This window comes from Mycetomoellerius zeteki, unplaced genomic scaffold, assembly GCF_001594055.1.
Source record: "Mycetomoellerius zeteki isolate Tzet28-1 unplaced genomic scaffold, Tzet1.0 scaffold105, whole genome shotgun sequence".
NCBI classification, from domain to species: Eukaryota; Metazoa; Arthropoda; class Insecta; order Hymenoptera; family Formicidae; genus Mycetomoellerius; species Mycetomoellerius zeteki.
The window spans coordinates 2,085,006-2,101,309 of NW_017255965.1; the positions used below are offsets into that span (position 1 = coordinate 2,085,006).

Here is a 16,304-nt window from a genome sequence, read left to right on the forward strand (position 1 = left end):
ATGTGTTTAAAATACGGCGAAAAGGGATTATTACTAGGGCTCTAATTTTATTCCGTTTTTCGAAGATACATGTAAACATAAAACGTTTATCCGTTTATATTCACTTTCAAAAAAACGTTTACTTGAAGATAAATACGTTTACACGTTTAATTAGTATTTATTTAATATAAATGTTTATAAAAAAAACATTTTTCCGAATATACGTGTTTTATTATAATTTTTAAACGAAAATACATATACATGTATATTTAACATATCCATCTATGAAAAACATCTTTTCGAATATTTTAACGTTTTTTATAAAATTAAAAATCGATTTTTTTGCATTTTCTCAATTCGTCACACACTTTAAAGGGATAAACGTTTATATAAAAAAAGTGAAAATATTCGGAAAAACGTTTCTAATAAACGGATATACTAATTATACGTGTGAACGTATTTTCGTTTAAACGTATAATAGCGAGTCCTAATTATTACTGAAACTTTAATCGTGTTTTTCTCAGAATGGTGTTTTCAAAAACAGTGGACACTATCATAAAATTAATCTAAATGCTTTGAAATTAGGCTCAGTTATTGTCAATTGAATTATCTGTGATTTTTGCGATAACTTATATATTTTTTTGTTTTTCATATCTTTATGTTGAATTTTTACGTGAAAATTGAAACTTCTTTTTCACGCATGCACCATTTTCACATTTTTCAATATTTTTTAATTCTGCCAGATATTTTTCTAGAAAATTTAATACAGATTAAAAGTAATTTTTTTATTGGTTATAACATAGGACCTGTTCTGCTGTCCATCGCGGACCTTCATCACATGCAGGCCTTCAAAAAACGTACTGTAGAGCCGCCATTTTGTTTTCAGAGTTATAATTTTTATACATTTTGTACATCAAAATACAAGTAACAAATAAGTATAAAAAGATATTTTGTATTATGTACAGTTTTTTAATAATCACCTCTCAAGGTAAGATATGATTTTGAGCTCCAGGGTGGAACTCCTTAAGTATTATACCTCCTATCCACATTCGTTTAAGAGGCATGACGACTTTCCGAGCGAAGCATGGTTCACCCCACCTCAACCCTGCCAATGGGCGTACGACTTTCTACTGGTTGAGAATCAAACTGTTATTAACAGTTAATATCTGTTATTTATTAGTTATCGGTAAATAAATAACGTAAATTCAAAATTATCTTCAATGTAAAACAACTGACATAAAAACAAATAATTCTTCTTTACTTAATATTATTAAATTACATTGCATATTTTTACTCTCTAAACAACAGAGACGCGCCCTACGTTCGTGTTATTTAACTTTTAATATTATATACTTATATACTCATAATAATTTAACTTTTGTGAGTTAACAATTCGAGTGATATAGCACTTAAATTTCATTGCAGGAAAAAGAATATTCTTGCGGAGAGCGTCAGATGTTTTTGGACATTGACCCTTTATTAACAAGTAATGTATTCAGTATGTACAGACACGTATTCTTCTGGATATAGGCATATTTGAAAATAAATGTTTATGACATCTTCAACTGAATAATTTTTTTTAATTTTAAAATATCTTGCTTAGGTGAGAATGTATAATATCATTCTTAGAAGCATTAAGGGATATTCATCATTTCGCCTCTACTCTATTGTACTCCCCTCATATTATTTCTTTGAAGACCAGAAATTGAACTGCATAAATATAATTCAGTTTCGATTGCATAGAATACGTAACATGTAATTATTGTTGTTCTCCTATAAGTTTAATGACTTTTGCTGTGTATGTACAGAAGATAGTAGACTTTTATTTATTTTTCGAAGAAGTATTGCTAAGAGACAAGTTAGTAAAAAAAAAGGAATTCATAATTAGCGGATAAGTCCTTCATTACTTTATAGATATTAGAATGTCAGTGTTCTTAGACTATCAACAGAAAATTATGAGATGTCCTACAAAAAATGAGCTCTATGTCGATTTGCTGTTATATGCCATATATAATGACGATTGATCCATACTTACGAGGGTGGGGATAAACTGCATGAGGTTGCATTTGAAAAAACCATCAGTGCTCTTTCAGCTCTTTAAATCGGAGTGCCAGATAAATGTGCTGACATTGATCTTCATTTCCTCATTTTCTCAATACTGATTACGAATGATAGTAACGAGTACTGTGAGTCCGCTGCTGAAGATCGGCCTTCGACTGCTTGGTGTGTGGCCGGGTGTGTCGTATTGTATTCCATATTGGCTAATATATGTATTTAGCATACTGATTATACAGTACTTCCAATATCGATATGTATTCGAGCACTTCAAGATCAGCGAGCTTTCGAATCTCGTCGATAGCTTACCCGCGGCCTTAGATTACAGCTTAACAATTATTAAAGTAATCACTCTTTGGATACGTCGTCGGTAAGATGTGTAGCTGCAAACGTTAGCTTCTTCCATCTAGTTTGAGACATAAAATTATTAAGAATTAAGATCCGACCGTGTAAATGTACAACATACATACGTTTGAGAGCGTTAATAATTGGTCAAAGTTAGATGTTACGAATATGATATATATTTTTAATTTAAAAAAAAAATTAGGTATATATTATATTTATAACATCTAGTTTTGACCGATTATTGGCGTTCTCAAACGTATGTATAAAACTATTAGTTATTACTCGCTACATTAATACACTACATTAATACACGCATTAAAAGTTTGTTTAAATTAAGTAAATTTGATAACTTGGTTTTTAATTTCTTAAATCATATAATATGTTTATTAACTTAAAATTTAAATATATCATTGTTGTTGTATACTTATATAGTAAATATACATTTAAAGTAATATGCCGAGTAATATGCTACGTTTATGAAAGTATTAGTTTCTTATTATACATATATATTATACATATATATTATCGGTTAGATCTTATATAAACGAAACGTGTCTTATAATCGGTACAATTAGAATAACGCATTATACAGAGTCATTCATCAGCTTCTGACTACTATGGATAAAGACTGGCAAGAGTGCGTCAATATTGATCAACATTTGTATGTAATGACAATTAAAGCCAATACATCGCATTTTTGTTCTAATATTATGTTTAGCATTAATACAATTGCTACGGTGTTGTACTTTTTGAGTTACGGCTACGCAATTCGTTTTGTACATCTGTCCGGAAATTACAATGATACTTTGCGGGAGCTTCCCATTAAGGTACACTTTCACTTTGAAACTCAACATTCACCAATTTTTGAGCTGCTGGTCATAATTCTATTTCTACAAGCGATGTTAAATGCGTGGATGCTCTTTATTCTAAACGCATTAATTTCTGCACTTGTAAGTCTCATCATAAATATTTTTTTTTAAACAAAGTTGTTTAATGGCTTGTGACATCAGTATTGACATAAAGAAATAAAACTTAATTATTAAAATTATATTTTTCTTGACTTATAAGATTTAGTTCTACACGAATTATTACACTCTTTATACATGTTATGTTATACAAACTTAATTTGATATAATCAAGATTTTATATCACTATTAAATAAATACAATAATTAGTTAATTAAATACTACTTATAAGCAATCTATATTTTATATTCTGGTTTTCTTTATAACGGGTAATTGTTTTACATAAGTACTTCTAATAATTGTGAACATGAATAGAAATTTAATTATACGTATGTTTGTGTAGGTGTTCCACGTAAGCGGACAAATCGATATATTATGTCAAGAATTTAAAAATATTTCTACAAAAGTTCTTCCTCATAAAACTTCTACATCGGTATTAGCTATATTGATTGAAAGACACAACAGAATTTTTTTGTTTTCTGACAAAATTGAAAAACTTTTCTCCTTTATTGCGTTAATGCAAGTTATCTGGAATACTTTTATAATATGTAGTTTAGGATTTATTGCCATAATTGTGAGTATTGCATTAAATGTCTTGTGATAAATATTACAGTTAATTTATTTGGTTACTATCATATTTTATTTGGTCTGTTTATCGAAACAGACATTTTATATTGAAACTGGCATTACAATAGTAAAAATTACTTTCACTTATCTTGCTGTGGTAATGGAAGTTTTCATCTTATGCTTTGCAGGAGAATATCTGAATTTCAAGGTTAGTAAGCATTTGGAAATCATCTGCAAGTATGATATATTTAATTTAATATGATTGTATATATACATATATATATATATGAAATATTTATTAAATAAGGACATAACACCGGTAATATATACTAGGGGCGTATCTTAATTTTAATTTTAATTTAAGTTATGCCCTTAAATTACAAGGGAAACGTCGAGTGCCATGCGTATCACTAATGTCGTGTTCGGGAACGTATCATGTATTTATTTTTTTGAAAAAATTGGTGAATTTATTAGCACGAAATTCTATAAAATCGGTAGGCATTTAAACAAAGAAGTTCATCCATGCCCCACAGCTTGTAATATAGTAACAATATTGTAGTGACATTTCGAAGTTGCTGTAATATGACATGCTAATACCATATATCAATAATGTTATGTATAAATGTTGTGCTGCAATATTAAGTATAAATCTGCGAAAATTTATTGCAGAAATATTTGAGCAATATTATGATAATATTCCAGTAATATTAAAGAACGTCATTTATCACTAATTTAATTTTAATGCTGAATAATAAAGAATTATATTGTCCAAATACGTCTTATTTAGGTTAGCATAAAATAATTTTTACATTTCTCATGTGTAACTCAGTTACGAAACAACATAATATTTCTGATTGGTTAACCCCTATCATTTGTCATTTTTGTTCTATTCCGTTATTTCTGAGTTCATATGATCGCTTACATATGCACGCTTACAATGCTACATAGCTTCATTGCTTTCATCTTTTATAATAAACGGTATAATATAGTCTTTTAAATACATAAATTTTTTTTCAAATTTTTGTTACTTATCAATTTACAATAATAAAAAAAATTAAGGAATCTTTTACATTTATATAAAGAAGATTTTTACACAATACTTGTTTCAATGAGAAAGAATTATTAACAATATTATTAGTCATTTTTTATATTATTATTTTCAGAGTAAATCAATCGCCAATGCAGCATATGAATCATTATGGTACAATTTACTGTCAAATCAAAAGAAAACTATAATATTCGTAATAATGAGATCTCAAAAACAAATCATGATCACGGCAGGGAGAATCACGAATTTATCTTTGGAAACTTTCACGAGGGTAAGTTTATTGTATATAATTTTTAGTAAAATAAAATTTTATGCATTTTCCAAGAAACACACCTTAGTAAATTTATTTTTAAAATTCCTTTTTATATTAGTATTCTAATAAAATTCTTTTAGATCTTAAAAACGTCAGCATCATACGTATCTGTTTTACATGCGATGTATTGATGTCAACAAATAATTTAGTTGATATCGTGATGTTATTAGTATTATTAGTATAACACGTTAATATAGAGAATTATTATATTATTAAATTATTTTCGATAAATCAATAGTATTGAATATTTATGCTGTTTTAAGATTTATAGATCTTTAGGTTGTACAATTTAGAATTATATTCAATTTAATTTAAATCTGAATATCCGTATCTGTTTTTTCCTTTCGTTTAACCTTACATGATAAAATATTTTCTTACTCAGAAAGAAGAAAAAGGGAAATAGGAAAAAAGGACTGCATCTTTTTTTTGCGTCGATTGACTCAAATACCGAGACTTTTTTTTAGATCTGAGCATGTGTAGTTTACGTCAACATATCCGTATTTGTGTTAATATATAATTGAATTTCTATAACACGTGTAATTGATGTTAATATTTTGAGTTTCCTTCACATACATTTTCTGAGAATATTCTTGAAAATCGAGTTTATATTTCAAAAATAAATGACATATTTTTAAAACATTTGATTTTTATAAATTATCTCGATTTTTTATTTATTGATGTGATAAAATTCAAATTTAAAAGGACCCTAAAGTCGTTTGTATTACTGAGTAAACCATATAATGTTTGTATAACAAATACCTTTTTCCTTTCTTACTGATTAGGAAATCCTTTTCCAGGATAGAAGTATATGCATTAATACGTGTCTATGAGATGGAGTCTATGCTGAGTACGACAAAAAATTTCAAAATTGAGATCTTCTTTATGATTTCTTAGTCCAATATGGCGCTCTAGAGCTGTCACGTCGTGACGTCATTTACTTCATATAAAAGGCGTGCAATCTGTACTTACAAAATAGTAGTCCATAGACTATCTAGCAGTTTGCATGAAGAAACAGCGTGGAATTCTCAAAATTGGACCTATGTAGACATCTAATTAAGACGTAATTGTTAAACAAAAATTTATGTGTATGTATTGCATGCGTGAGTGAGATATTGATGTAGTGATGTGTTAATGACACATAAATCGTCTGTGTGGAAGTGGTATTTACAATATGACTAGTCGTCTTTAGGATCCCAAGTAACTTTCAACAGGTTTTAACTGTCGCTCGTTATTCATTAAATAGTTATTAATAAAAAAGTTTAAGAAATAATGTCTCATTTCTGCTACCTACATATGTATTGGGGATCCCAAAACCATCTGTATTACCGACTAAATCATAGTTCTTATATAAAAATTTTTTTCTCTTTCACAGATTCGAAAATCCTTTTTGCAGGATTTAAGTATACTCATTAATACGTGTTTGTGAGGTGCAGTTTATATCGAGAACGACAAAAAATTTCCAAATTGATACATTTTTTACCATTTCTTAGTGTAGGGGAAAGTGAGGGAACTGTGTGCAGCGGTAATTGTGCGCATCCTGATTTGGTATTTCTCCAATGGATGAAGACATTACTGTGGTGAGATTTTTACGCAGGAGGTCGTCCTCTTAAGATATAACTACAAAAGATGCGACGCAAATATGTTGCTAACCAGAGAAATACAAAAAAGTGAAATCACATCTTTTCTTGTTATTTTAGCATTCAGAAAATAAGGTGGTAAGTTCGTATTTTTAATTTGTTTGTTTAAAATTGCATACGTTATTAAAGTATGTTATTATGTATGTCTTTTGAGCTGTTATTTATTAAGTTTGGTTAAGAAATGTTGAAGTAATCGTATTTCATATTGATTCAGGTCGCGGCGGGCAACTGTGCGCAAGCGTTTTGAAGTGCGCACAACTACCCATCTTTCATATACTATATGACTAGCACTAATTTTTTCGTTTTTCCTTTGCATTATTATTTTATTTTTTGCCAAATTCTATATGTATTATTATTATATTAGTTTTGTATTTTTGCTTAGTATATACAATATATATTTAAAATCTATTTAATATATATTTATATTGCAATATATTGTAATAAATATATTTTCTGATTTCTTTGTCAACATTCCATAATTCATTTATTTCCTACGACTTTTGCTTTGCGCACAATTATTCAACCCATGCGCATAATTATCTGACGCGCGAGAAATTTATTCGCTTTTCCATTTTTTCCTTTTTGCCAAATATCACCTTATTGAATGAAAACCTGTTCGAAATGAGGATACGTAATGGTAGAATAATATTGATAGTTTCTATTTTTGTACTTATACCGCTTTGAATTTGGAAAATCATTCCAGGACAATAAATTTCCCTTAGGTGCGCACAATTCACCCACTTTCCTCTAACATAGCGTCTCAAGTTGTCAAATCATGACAACATTTACTTGATAAGAAAGTTTTGCAACCTATACTTACGAAATAGTGCTCCACAAACACATAATTTGCACAAACAGATAACGTCGAGTCCTTAGAATTAGACTTAGACGCTTTATCGCGACGAATTTGTTACACGAAAATTGACACGAATGTACTGAATGTATCATAGAATGAGTGAGATATTTGTGTGGTAGTATATAAAAACATGTCGATGCGCTGGAAACACAGCGAAATCTAGTGATTTTGTCGGAGTTCTAGCTTCGCTTTAGGATCCCCTTCAATATTATACCCCATATCTACATTCGCTTAAGAGGCATGACGATTTCCCGAGCAAAGCATGTTCCACCTCACCTTAACCCTGCCAATGGGCGTACTTTATACAACTTTCTACTGATTGAAAACTAAATTGTTATTAACTGTTAATATCAGTTATTTGTTAGTTATCAGTAAATAAATAACTTAAATTCAAAATTATCTTCAATGTAAAACAACTAATATAAAACTAATATAAAACTAATATAAAACAAATAATTTTTGTTTACTTAATATTATTACATTACATTGCATATTTTTACTCATTAAACAATACAGATACGTTTTACGTGCGTATTATTCAACTTTTAATATTACTTTTATATACTTATACACTCATAATAATTTAACTTTTGTGAATTTTCAAGACATCATGTGTTGAGAATTAATTTTGCAGTACAAAACAAAAAAACCAATCAGAATCACGAAAAAAATGTAACATTCGATTATCGATTTAGCATTTAAATTTTATTGCAGGAAAAAGAATTCCTGCGGAGAACGTCGGACGTTTTCAGACATTGACTCTTTATTAACAAGTAATGTATTCAATATGCATAGACACGTATTCAGTTGGATATAGGCATATTTGAAACTAAATGTTTATAACGTCTTCAACTGAATAACTTTTTTTAATTTTAAAATATCTTGCTTAGGTGAGAATGCATGATATCATTCTTAGAAACATTAAGGGATATTCGTCATTTCACCTCTACTCTGTTGTTCTCCCCTCACATTATTTCTTTGAAGATTAGAAATTGAACTGCAGAAATATAATTCAGTTCCGATTGCATAGAATACATGACATGTAATTATTGTCGTTCTGCTATAAGTTTAATGACTTTTGCTGTGTATGTACAGAACATAGTGCACATTTATTTATTTTTCGAAGAAGTGTTGCTAAGAGATAAGTTCGTAAAAAAATGGAATTAACAATTACGCATCAAATAATAAATTTAGCGGATAAGTCCTTCGTTACTTTATAGATATTAGAATATCAGCGTTCTTAGACCATCAACAGAATATCAGCGTTCTTAAACTATCAATAGAAAATTATGCGATGTCCATAAAAAAAATGAGCTTTATCTCGATTTGCTGTTATATGCCATACATAATGACGATTGATCCATACTTACGAGAGTGGGGATAAACTGCATGGGGTTGCATGTGAAAAAACCGTCAGTGCCTTTTCTGTTCTTTAAATCGGAGCGCTAGATGAATGTGCTGACATTGATCTTCATTTCCTCGTATTCTCAATACTGATTACGAATGATAATAACAAGTACTGTGAGTCCGCTGTTGAAGATCGGCCTTCGACTGCTTGGTGTGTGGCCGGGTATATCGTATTGTATCCCATATTGGCTAATATATGTATTTAGCATACTGATTATACAATACTTCCAATATCGATATGTATTCGAGCACTTCAAGATCAGCGAGCTTTCGAATCTCGTCGATAGCTTACCCGCGGCCTTAGATTACAGCTTAACAATGATTAAAGTAATCACTCTTTGGATACATCGTCGGTAAGATGTGTAGTTGCAAACGTTAGCTTCTTCCATCTATTAAATTTGAGACATAAAACTATTAGTTATTACTCATTAATACACGCATTAAAAATTTGTTTAAATTAAGTAAATTTGATAACTTGGTTTTTAATTTCTTAAATCATATAATATGTTTATTAATTTAAAATTTAAATATATTATTGTTGTTGTATACTTATATAGTAAATATACATTTAAAGTAATATGCCGAGTAATATGCTATTTTTATAAAAATGTATTAGTTTTTTATTATACATATATTATCGGTTAAATCTTATATAAACGAAACGTGTCTTATAATCGGTACAATTAGAATAACGCATTATACAGAGTCATTCATCAGCTTCTGACTACTATGGATAAAGACTGGCAAGAGTGCGTCAATATTGATCAACATTTGTATGTAATGACAATTAAAGCCAATACATCGCATTTTTGTTCTAATATTATATTTAGCATTCATACAATTGCTACGGTGTTATACTTTTTGAGTTACGGTTACACAGTTCGTTTTGTATATCCGTCCGGAGATTACAATGATACCTTGCGGGAGCTTCCCATTAGGGTACAGTTTCCCTTTGAAGCTCCACATTCACCAATTTTTGAGCTGCTGGTTGTAATCCAATTTGTACATGTCATGTTAATTGGGTGGACGCTCTTTATTCTAAACGCATTAATTTCTGCTCTTGTAAGTCTCATCTTATAAATATCTTTTTTTAAACAAAGTTGTTTAATAGCTTGTGACATCAGTATTGATATAAAGAAATAAAATTTCATTATTAAAATTATATTTTTCTTGACTTATAAGGTTTAGTCGTAAACGAATTATTACTCGTTATATGTGTTATGTCATACAAACTTAATTTGATATAATTAAGATCTTATATCACTGTTAAATAAATGTAATAATTAGTTAATTGAATACTACTTATAAGAGCAATCTATATTTTATATTCTGTTTTTCTTTATAACGAGTAACTGTTTACATAAGTACAATATATAAGTCTAATAGTTGTGAACATGTATAGAAATTTAAGTATACATATGTTTTTGTAGGTGTTTCACATAAGTGGACAAATCGATATATTATGTCAAGAATTTAAAAATATTTCTACAAAAATTCTTCCTCATAAAACTTCTACATCTGTATTAGCTATATTGATTGAAAGGCACAACAGAATTTTTTTGTTTTCTGACAAAATTGAGAAACTTTTCTCCTTTATTGCGTTAATGCAAGTTGTCTGGAATACTTTTATAATATGCAGTCTAGGATTTATTATTATAATTGTGAGTATTGTATTAAATGTCTGATGATCAATATTACAGTTAATTTATTTGGTCTGTTTATCGAAATAGTCATTTTATATTGAAACTGGTGGCATTACAATAATAAAAGTTACTTTCACTTATCTTGCTGTGGTAATGGAAGTTTTCATCTTATGCTTTGCAGGGGAATATCTGAATTTCAAGGTTAGTAAGCATTTGGAAATTATCTGCAAGTATGACATATTTAATTTAATATGATTATATATATAGGATGAGGCATTTAATACAGCTCACCTGAATAACTCGCTTGTTTTTAACAATAGAAGGAAAAGTGCCGAACAAAAATTACATTTGCTTTAAAAAAAATATCCATTTTTTTGCATACATATTTTTTTTAAAGCCATTATGTGTTTTCTTTCCACCAATTCATACATCTCATTATTCCGTTCATAAAAGTATTAACGTACGATTATCTAAAGTTAATAGTTTACGAGTTATTTAATATTTTATGTCAATATGTGCCACAATAAAATATAAAATATCTCGTTAACTTGGTTTCTTGATATCGCTACCTTAACACTTTTATATGAAGAATAATTAGAGGAATCATATTGTGTAAAAAAAATCATACAATTCCGTTTAAAAAAAATGGAGGTGACTTTTATTTTTCTTTAGCGCCACCACCTAGAAGAAAAACAACATGACCAAAATACGTCCCCCTTGAAACTATGCAACTTTTATTTGACACTTTTCCATCTATTGTTAAAAACAAGTGAGTTATTCAGGGGACCTGTTTTAAATGCCTCATTCTATATATACATATGCAGGGTTTCTCGTAAGTTTTTGCCAATCGCTTTTGTGTAAATAGAGCGGACTAAAGTGAGTCGAAAAGTCCTCTACCATTTTACAATTTTCGCAATAGTTAACAAGATATTAATTACTAAAAATTGCCAAATATTGATTTTCAATAATTGTTTATTCAGATAGTATCAACTTCACAGAAAAACTGCAAGAGACAAAAATTATTTATTTTCTTCTCATAGGACTCTAAAAATTTTTTCAGAATTGTTTATCAATTTTTTAGTACTGCATTTTCTTATTCTTACTGACATGAGAAAACACGGTATTAAAAAGTATTGAAAAATTCTGAAAAAATTCATAAAATTTTTATGAGAAAAAATAGATAATTTTTGTCTCTTGCTATTTTTCTATAAAGTTGATGGTATTTGAGTAAAAAATTATTGAAAACCAATATATTCAGCGATTTTTAGTAATTAATATCTCATTAACCATTGCGAAAATTGCAAAATGGTAGAGAACTTCTCGACTCAATTTAGTTTTCTCTAACTACACAAAAGCTATTGGCAAAAATTTATGGAACACCCTGTATATAGATGAAATATTTATTATAAATATAAATAAAGGCATCGGTAATATATACTAGGAGCGTATCTTAATTTAAATTTAATTTAAATTTTAATTTAAATTTTAATTTAAATTATGCCCTTAAATTACGAGGCAAGCGTCGAGTGCCTTTGCGTATCGCGTCGTGTTCTAGAATGTATCATATATGTATTTTCTTGAAAAAATTGAACTTATTAGCACGAAATCCTATAAAAGCGGCAGACATTTGAACAAAGAAGTTCATGCCCCACACAGCTCGTAATATTGTAACAATATTTCAAAATTGCTGTAATATTACATGCTAATATATCAATATATATATAATTCAAATGTTTTTTACTTATCAATTTACAATAATAAAAAAATTAAGGAAACTGACGTTTATATAAAGGAGACTTTTGCACAATATTTGTTTCAATGAGGAAGAATTATTAACAATATTATTAGTTATTCTTTATATTATTATTTTCAGAGTAAATCAATCGCCAATGCAGCATATGAATCACTATGGTACAATTTACTGTCAAATCAAAAGAAAACTATAACGTTCATAATAATGAGATCTCAAAAACAAGTCATGATCACGGCAGGGAGAATCACGAATTTGTCATTGGAAACTTTCACGAGCGTAAGTTTATAGAATATATTTTTGTGATAGTTAAAAATGAAATTTTTTGCATTTTTTAAAAAAATACACATTTCTAAATTAATTAAAAAAATTTTTTTAGATCTTAAAGGCGTCAGTATCATACGTATCTGTTTTACATGCGATGTATTGATGTTAACAAATAGTGATTGAGTAGAAATCGCGATATTATTATTATTATTAATACAATATGTTAATATACAGAGTTATATTATTAAATTGCTTTCGATAAATTAGTAGTGTTAAGTATTTATGCTGTTTTAAAATTTATAGATCTATAAGTTGTTCAATCTGGAACATTTTTGATGGTTTGAGATTTATAGATTTGTTGATTGTACAATCTAAAATTATATTTAATTTAAATCTAAATATTCATATCTGTTTTTTCCTTATATTTAGTCTTATATGTTAAAATATTTTCTTACTCAGAAAAAAGAAAAAGGGAAATAGAACGAAAGGAATGTATCTTTTCATTTCATCGATTGAATTCAATATCAAGATTTTATTTTAGATCTAAGCATATGTGATTTATGTCAGCACATCCGCGCGTTTGTGTTTGTATATTAATTTTACTTCTGTAATACGTGTAGCTGATTCTAATATTTTGAATTTCCTTTTCACATGTGTTTTGAGAATATTCTTGAAAATCTAGTTTATGTTTTATAAATAAATAACATGTTTATAAAACATTTGATTTTTCATTGAAATTATCTCGATTTTTTTATGATGTTTCAATTTTTTTATTTCTCTATTAATGAGATATAATTCAAAATTAAATATACAAATTTCATTCTCTTTTAGACATTTTTACACAAAGTGTATCATTGTATAAAAATTTTCATCAAAATGAATAACTGGGATAAATAGAATTATAAAAAGTTTTATTTTAATAGCAATTAAAAAGTTTTACATGTACATATATATTATATATACACTTATTCAGTGTGTCCAAGAATAACGTGAATAAGTAGAACAAAATTGAGTTGTTATCTATTATTTTGTAATTTTCATAATAGTTAACGGGATATTAATTCTTAAATATCGCCGAATAAGTGCCTATCCGCCCAGCACGGAGAGATATTTTCTTTCGTCGTTCATAATAGCGTTGCTAATAGGCGTATTCAACAAACTTAACAATTGAATGAGAATACGCTACTAGGATAAAAGACCATATTACTGGCACATATTAAGCGTCATATTTGATTTAGTATATTTATACAATTAATGATAATTTAAGTATTAAAAAAATTTTTTTTTAATTATTTCAATTATGAACTTTACAAATAAAATAAAAGTTTACTACTATTTTTTTAAGATGACTATGCACAGTAAATAATACTGTCAGCATTAACAAATATTGACAATATAACTGATCGTACGTTAATATTGATGGATTGACGTAGAATACTGACGGTGATCTGGATTTTGATTTTCGAGCATCAATGTCGCTTTATTAGGATTAATGTCACAGTATGTCACAGTGCAATAAATAATGTTCGTAAAACTGAAGCAAAATATATTGTCAATAATACTGTCTCGTAATTATCAAAGAATTAATATTTGAATATAATAGTTAAGATTTAAATTATCTGACATTAAAGATATTGAATCATATATGGAAATTCTGTTTATCCGTTAACTTGTTTGTCATCGTTATAATTCGGTTAGGACAAACAGTCACCGGACGCGAAACTCTAAACTGTTGGTCTTGTAATCACCTTTTAAATAAAGACGGTTGTATAAGACAAGTCGACTGCAATTTATTTCCATAACGAGAGAGGTCTTATCTCAGGTGCGTCGGCACCCTGTGGAATTCCCGGCACTACACGCATCATTATTAAACAAATACTGATGTGGTGTAAGATTATAAAAATACTAAAAATATTGATGCATATTATCAGTATTACTGATTCAATATTACTGATTAGTTTTATTAACCGTATAAGGTCACTTTTAGATCATAAACGCATCAATATCATATAAACAGTCATGAATGTTTCATTCGAACAAAATTACGATGGATATCTGTTAAAATAAAAACGAAATTAATATAAGTCAATGGATAGAAAGTATTGCTAATAAATTCAGAATTAAATTGGTATTAACAATTATTACCTGTTATTCATTAGTTATTTGTGAATAAATTACTTAAATTAAAAGTTATATTTAATATAAAATAATTAATATAAAAGTTGTAAATAATTTTATTTATGTATATTGTTATTACTATATTACATTATACATTTATATATAAAAGGTTTTTTGGGGAGACCATCGGAGTTTTCGGACGTTAATCCTTTATTAAAAAATTATATATTTCTTCTATGTATAATAAGCATATGACGTTGGATGTAGGCATATTTTAAACTAAATATTTACAACATTTCCAATTGAATAATTTTCAATTTTGAAATATCTTTTATAAGCAAGAATGCATAATAACATTCCTGGAAGCACTAAGGAATATTACTCGTCATTTTGCTTATGTTCTGTCGCGTTCTTCCCATTATTTCTTTGAAGACCAGAAGTCGAATTACACGACTATAATTCAGTTCTGTTCGCTTAGAATACCTAATGTATAATTAACGTACGTTGTTCTGCTGTACATTTATCTATTTTTACAATATACATGTGAACTGTAGTGAACGTTTTTTTTCTTTTCTATGGAAATCCGTTGCCAAGAGATAAATTCGCAAGAAAAAAGAACTGACAATTACGCATCGAGTTTGTTTATCAATAGTTCGACTTAGATGTCTTTATTATTTTACGAGTAATTTATGTTGTTAGACTATCAACAGAAAATTACATGTTCATAAAAAATTAGCTTTATCACCATTTGCTGTTACACTATACAATACATGATGATTGATCCATATTTACGTAGAAATGCATTGAGTAGGGATATACTTGGAGAAATGAACAATAAACCGTCTCACATTTACTTCTTATCTAGAGAATGGAACGAAGTGCAAACACTGATCTTTATTTTCTTACATATTAAAAACTATTGGCAAATGATAATCAGAAGCACTGTCAGCCCAATACTGAAAATTGGTTTCCAATTATTCGGCATTTGGCCGGGTGTCTCGTATTCTACCATTCGTAGTATGAGTATTATATCAAGCATACTGATCATACAGTACTTTCAGTATTTATACATTTTTAATCACTTCAAGATCAGCGAGATCTCGAATCTCAATGACAGTTTGAATTTAACTTTTACATACGGTTTGACGGTATTCAAATTGATTTATCTGTGGATACGTCGCCAGTAAGATATTTTACTACACTATGTAATTCAACTTTGTTCAACTTTGTCTAATTCCTTGTTCAAAAAACAAATTTTTTTCTCAGTTTCATAACATATCGTTGATTTGGTTTTCCGTAAGCGAAAGTGACTTAATTAATATCATCATCTAAACTTTAGCTTGAGTGTTAAACA

At 28.3% G+C, this 16,304-nt stretch overlaps 3 protein-coding genes across 3 annotated transcripts in view; all 3 read left to right on the forward strand.

Annotated features, from left to right (window-relative positions):
- The first annotated feature begins 4,071 nt into the window (after positions 1-4,071).
- Positions 4,072-5,403, forward strand: LOC108721300 (odorant receptor 4-like). Its single transcript, XM_018445779.1, has 3 exons — positions 4,072-4,119; positions 5,075-5,230; positions 5,353-5,403. The coding sequence occupies exons 1-3, from the start codon at positions 4,072-4,074 to the stop codon at positions 5,401-5,403; spliced, it is 255 nt and encodes an 84-aa protein (XP_018301281.1).
- A 5,304-nt stretch (positions 5,404-10,707) lies between these two features.
- LOC108722160 (odorant receptor 4-like) lies at positions 10,708-12,995 on the forward strand. Its single transcript, XM_018447129.1, has 4 exons — positions 10,708-10,833; positions 10,903-11,016; positions 12,689-12,844; positions 12,945-12,995. The coding sequence occupies exons 1-4, from the start codon at positions 10,777-10,779 to the stop codon at positions 12,993-12,995; spliced, it is 378 nt and encodes a 125-aa protein (XP_018302631.1). The 5' UTR covers positions 10,708-10,776.
- A 2,881-nt stretch (positions 12,996-15,876) lies between these two features.
- Positions 15,877-16,304, forward strand: part of LOC108721306 (uncharacterized) — a 37,211-nt gene continuing 36,783 nt past the window's right edge. The window contains exon 1 of the mRNA XM_018445794.1: positions 15,877-16,133. Coding sequence (XP_018301296.1) covers positions 15,877-16,133 — 257 coding nt within the window. The remainder of the gene's footprint in view (positions 16,134-16,304) is intronic.

What these genes read in the sequence shown, in the direction of transcription:
- LOC108722160 (XM_018447129.1), top strand. Translation starts at nt 10,777, where the DNA reads ATGCAAGTTGTCTGGAATACTTTTATAATATGCAGTCTAGGATTTATT. An exon ending in TAGGATTTATTATTATAATT is followed by an intron (nt 10,834 to 10,902) that starts GTGAGTATTGTA and finishes TTATCGAAATAG; the next exon opens with TCATTTTATATTGAAACTGG. An exon ending in GGGAATATCTGAATTTCAAG is followed by an intron (nt 11,017 to 12,688) that starts GTTAGTAAGCAT and finishes TATTATTTTCAG; the next exon opens with AGTAAATCAATCGCCAATGC.
- LOC108721300 (XM_018445779.1), top strand. Translation starts at nt 4,072, where the DNA reads ATGGAAGTTTTCATCTTATGCTTTGCAGGAGAATATCTGAATTTCAAG. An exon ending in GAGAATATCTGAATTTCAAG is followed by an intron (nt 4,120 to 5,074) that starts GTTAGTAAGCAT and finishes TATTATTTTCAG; the next exon opens with AGTAAATCAATCGCCAATGC. An exon ending in CTTTGGAAACTTTCACGAGG is followed by an intron (nt 5,231 to 5,352) that starts GTAAGTTTATTG and finishes AAATTCTTTTAG; the next exon opens with ATCTTAAAAACGTCAGCATC.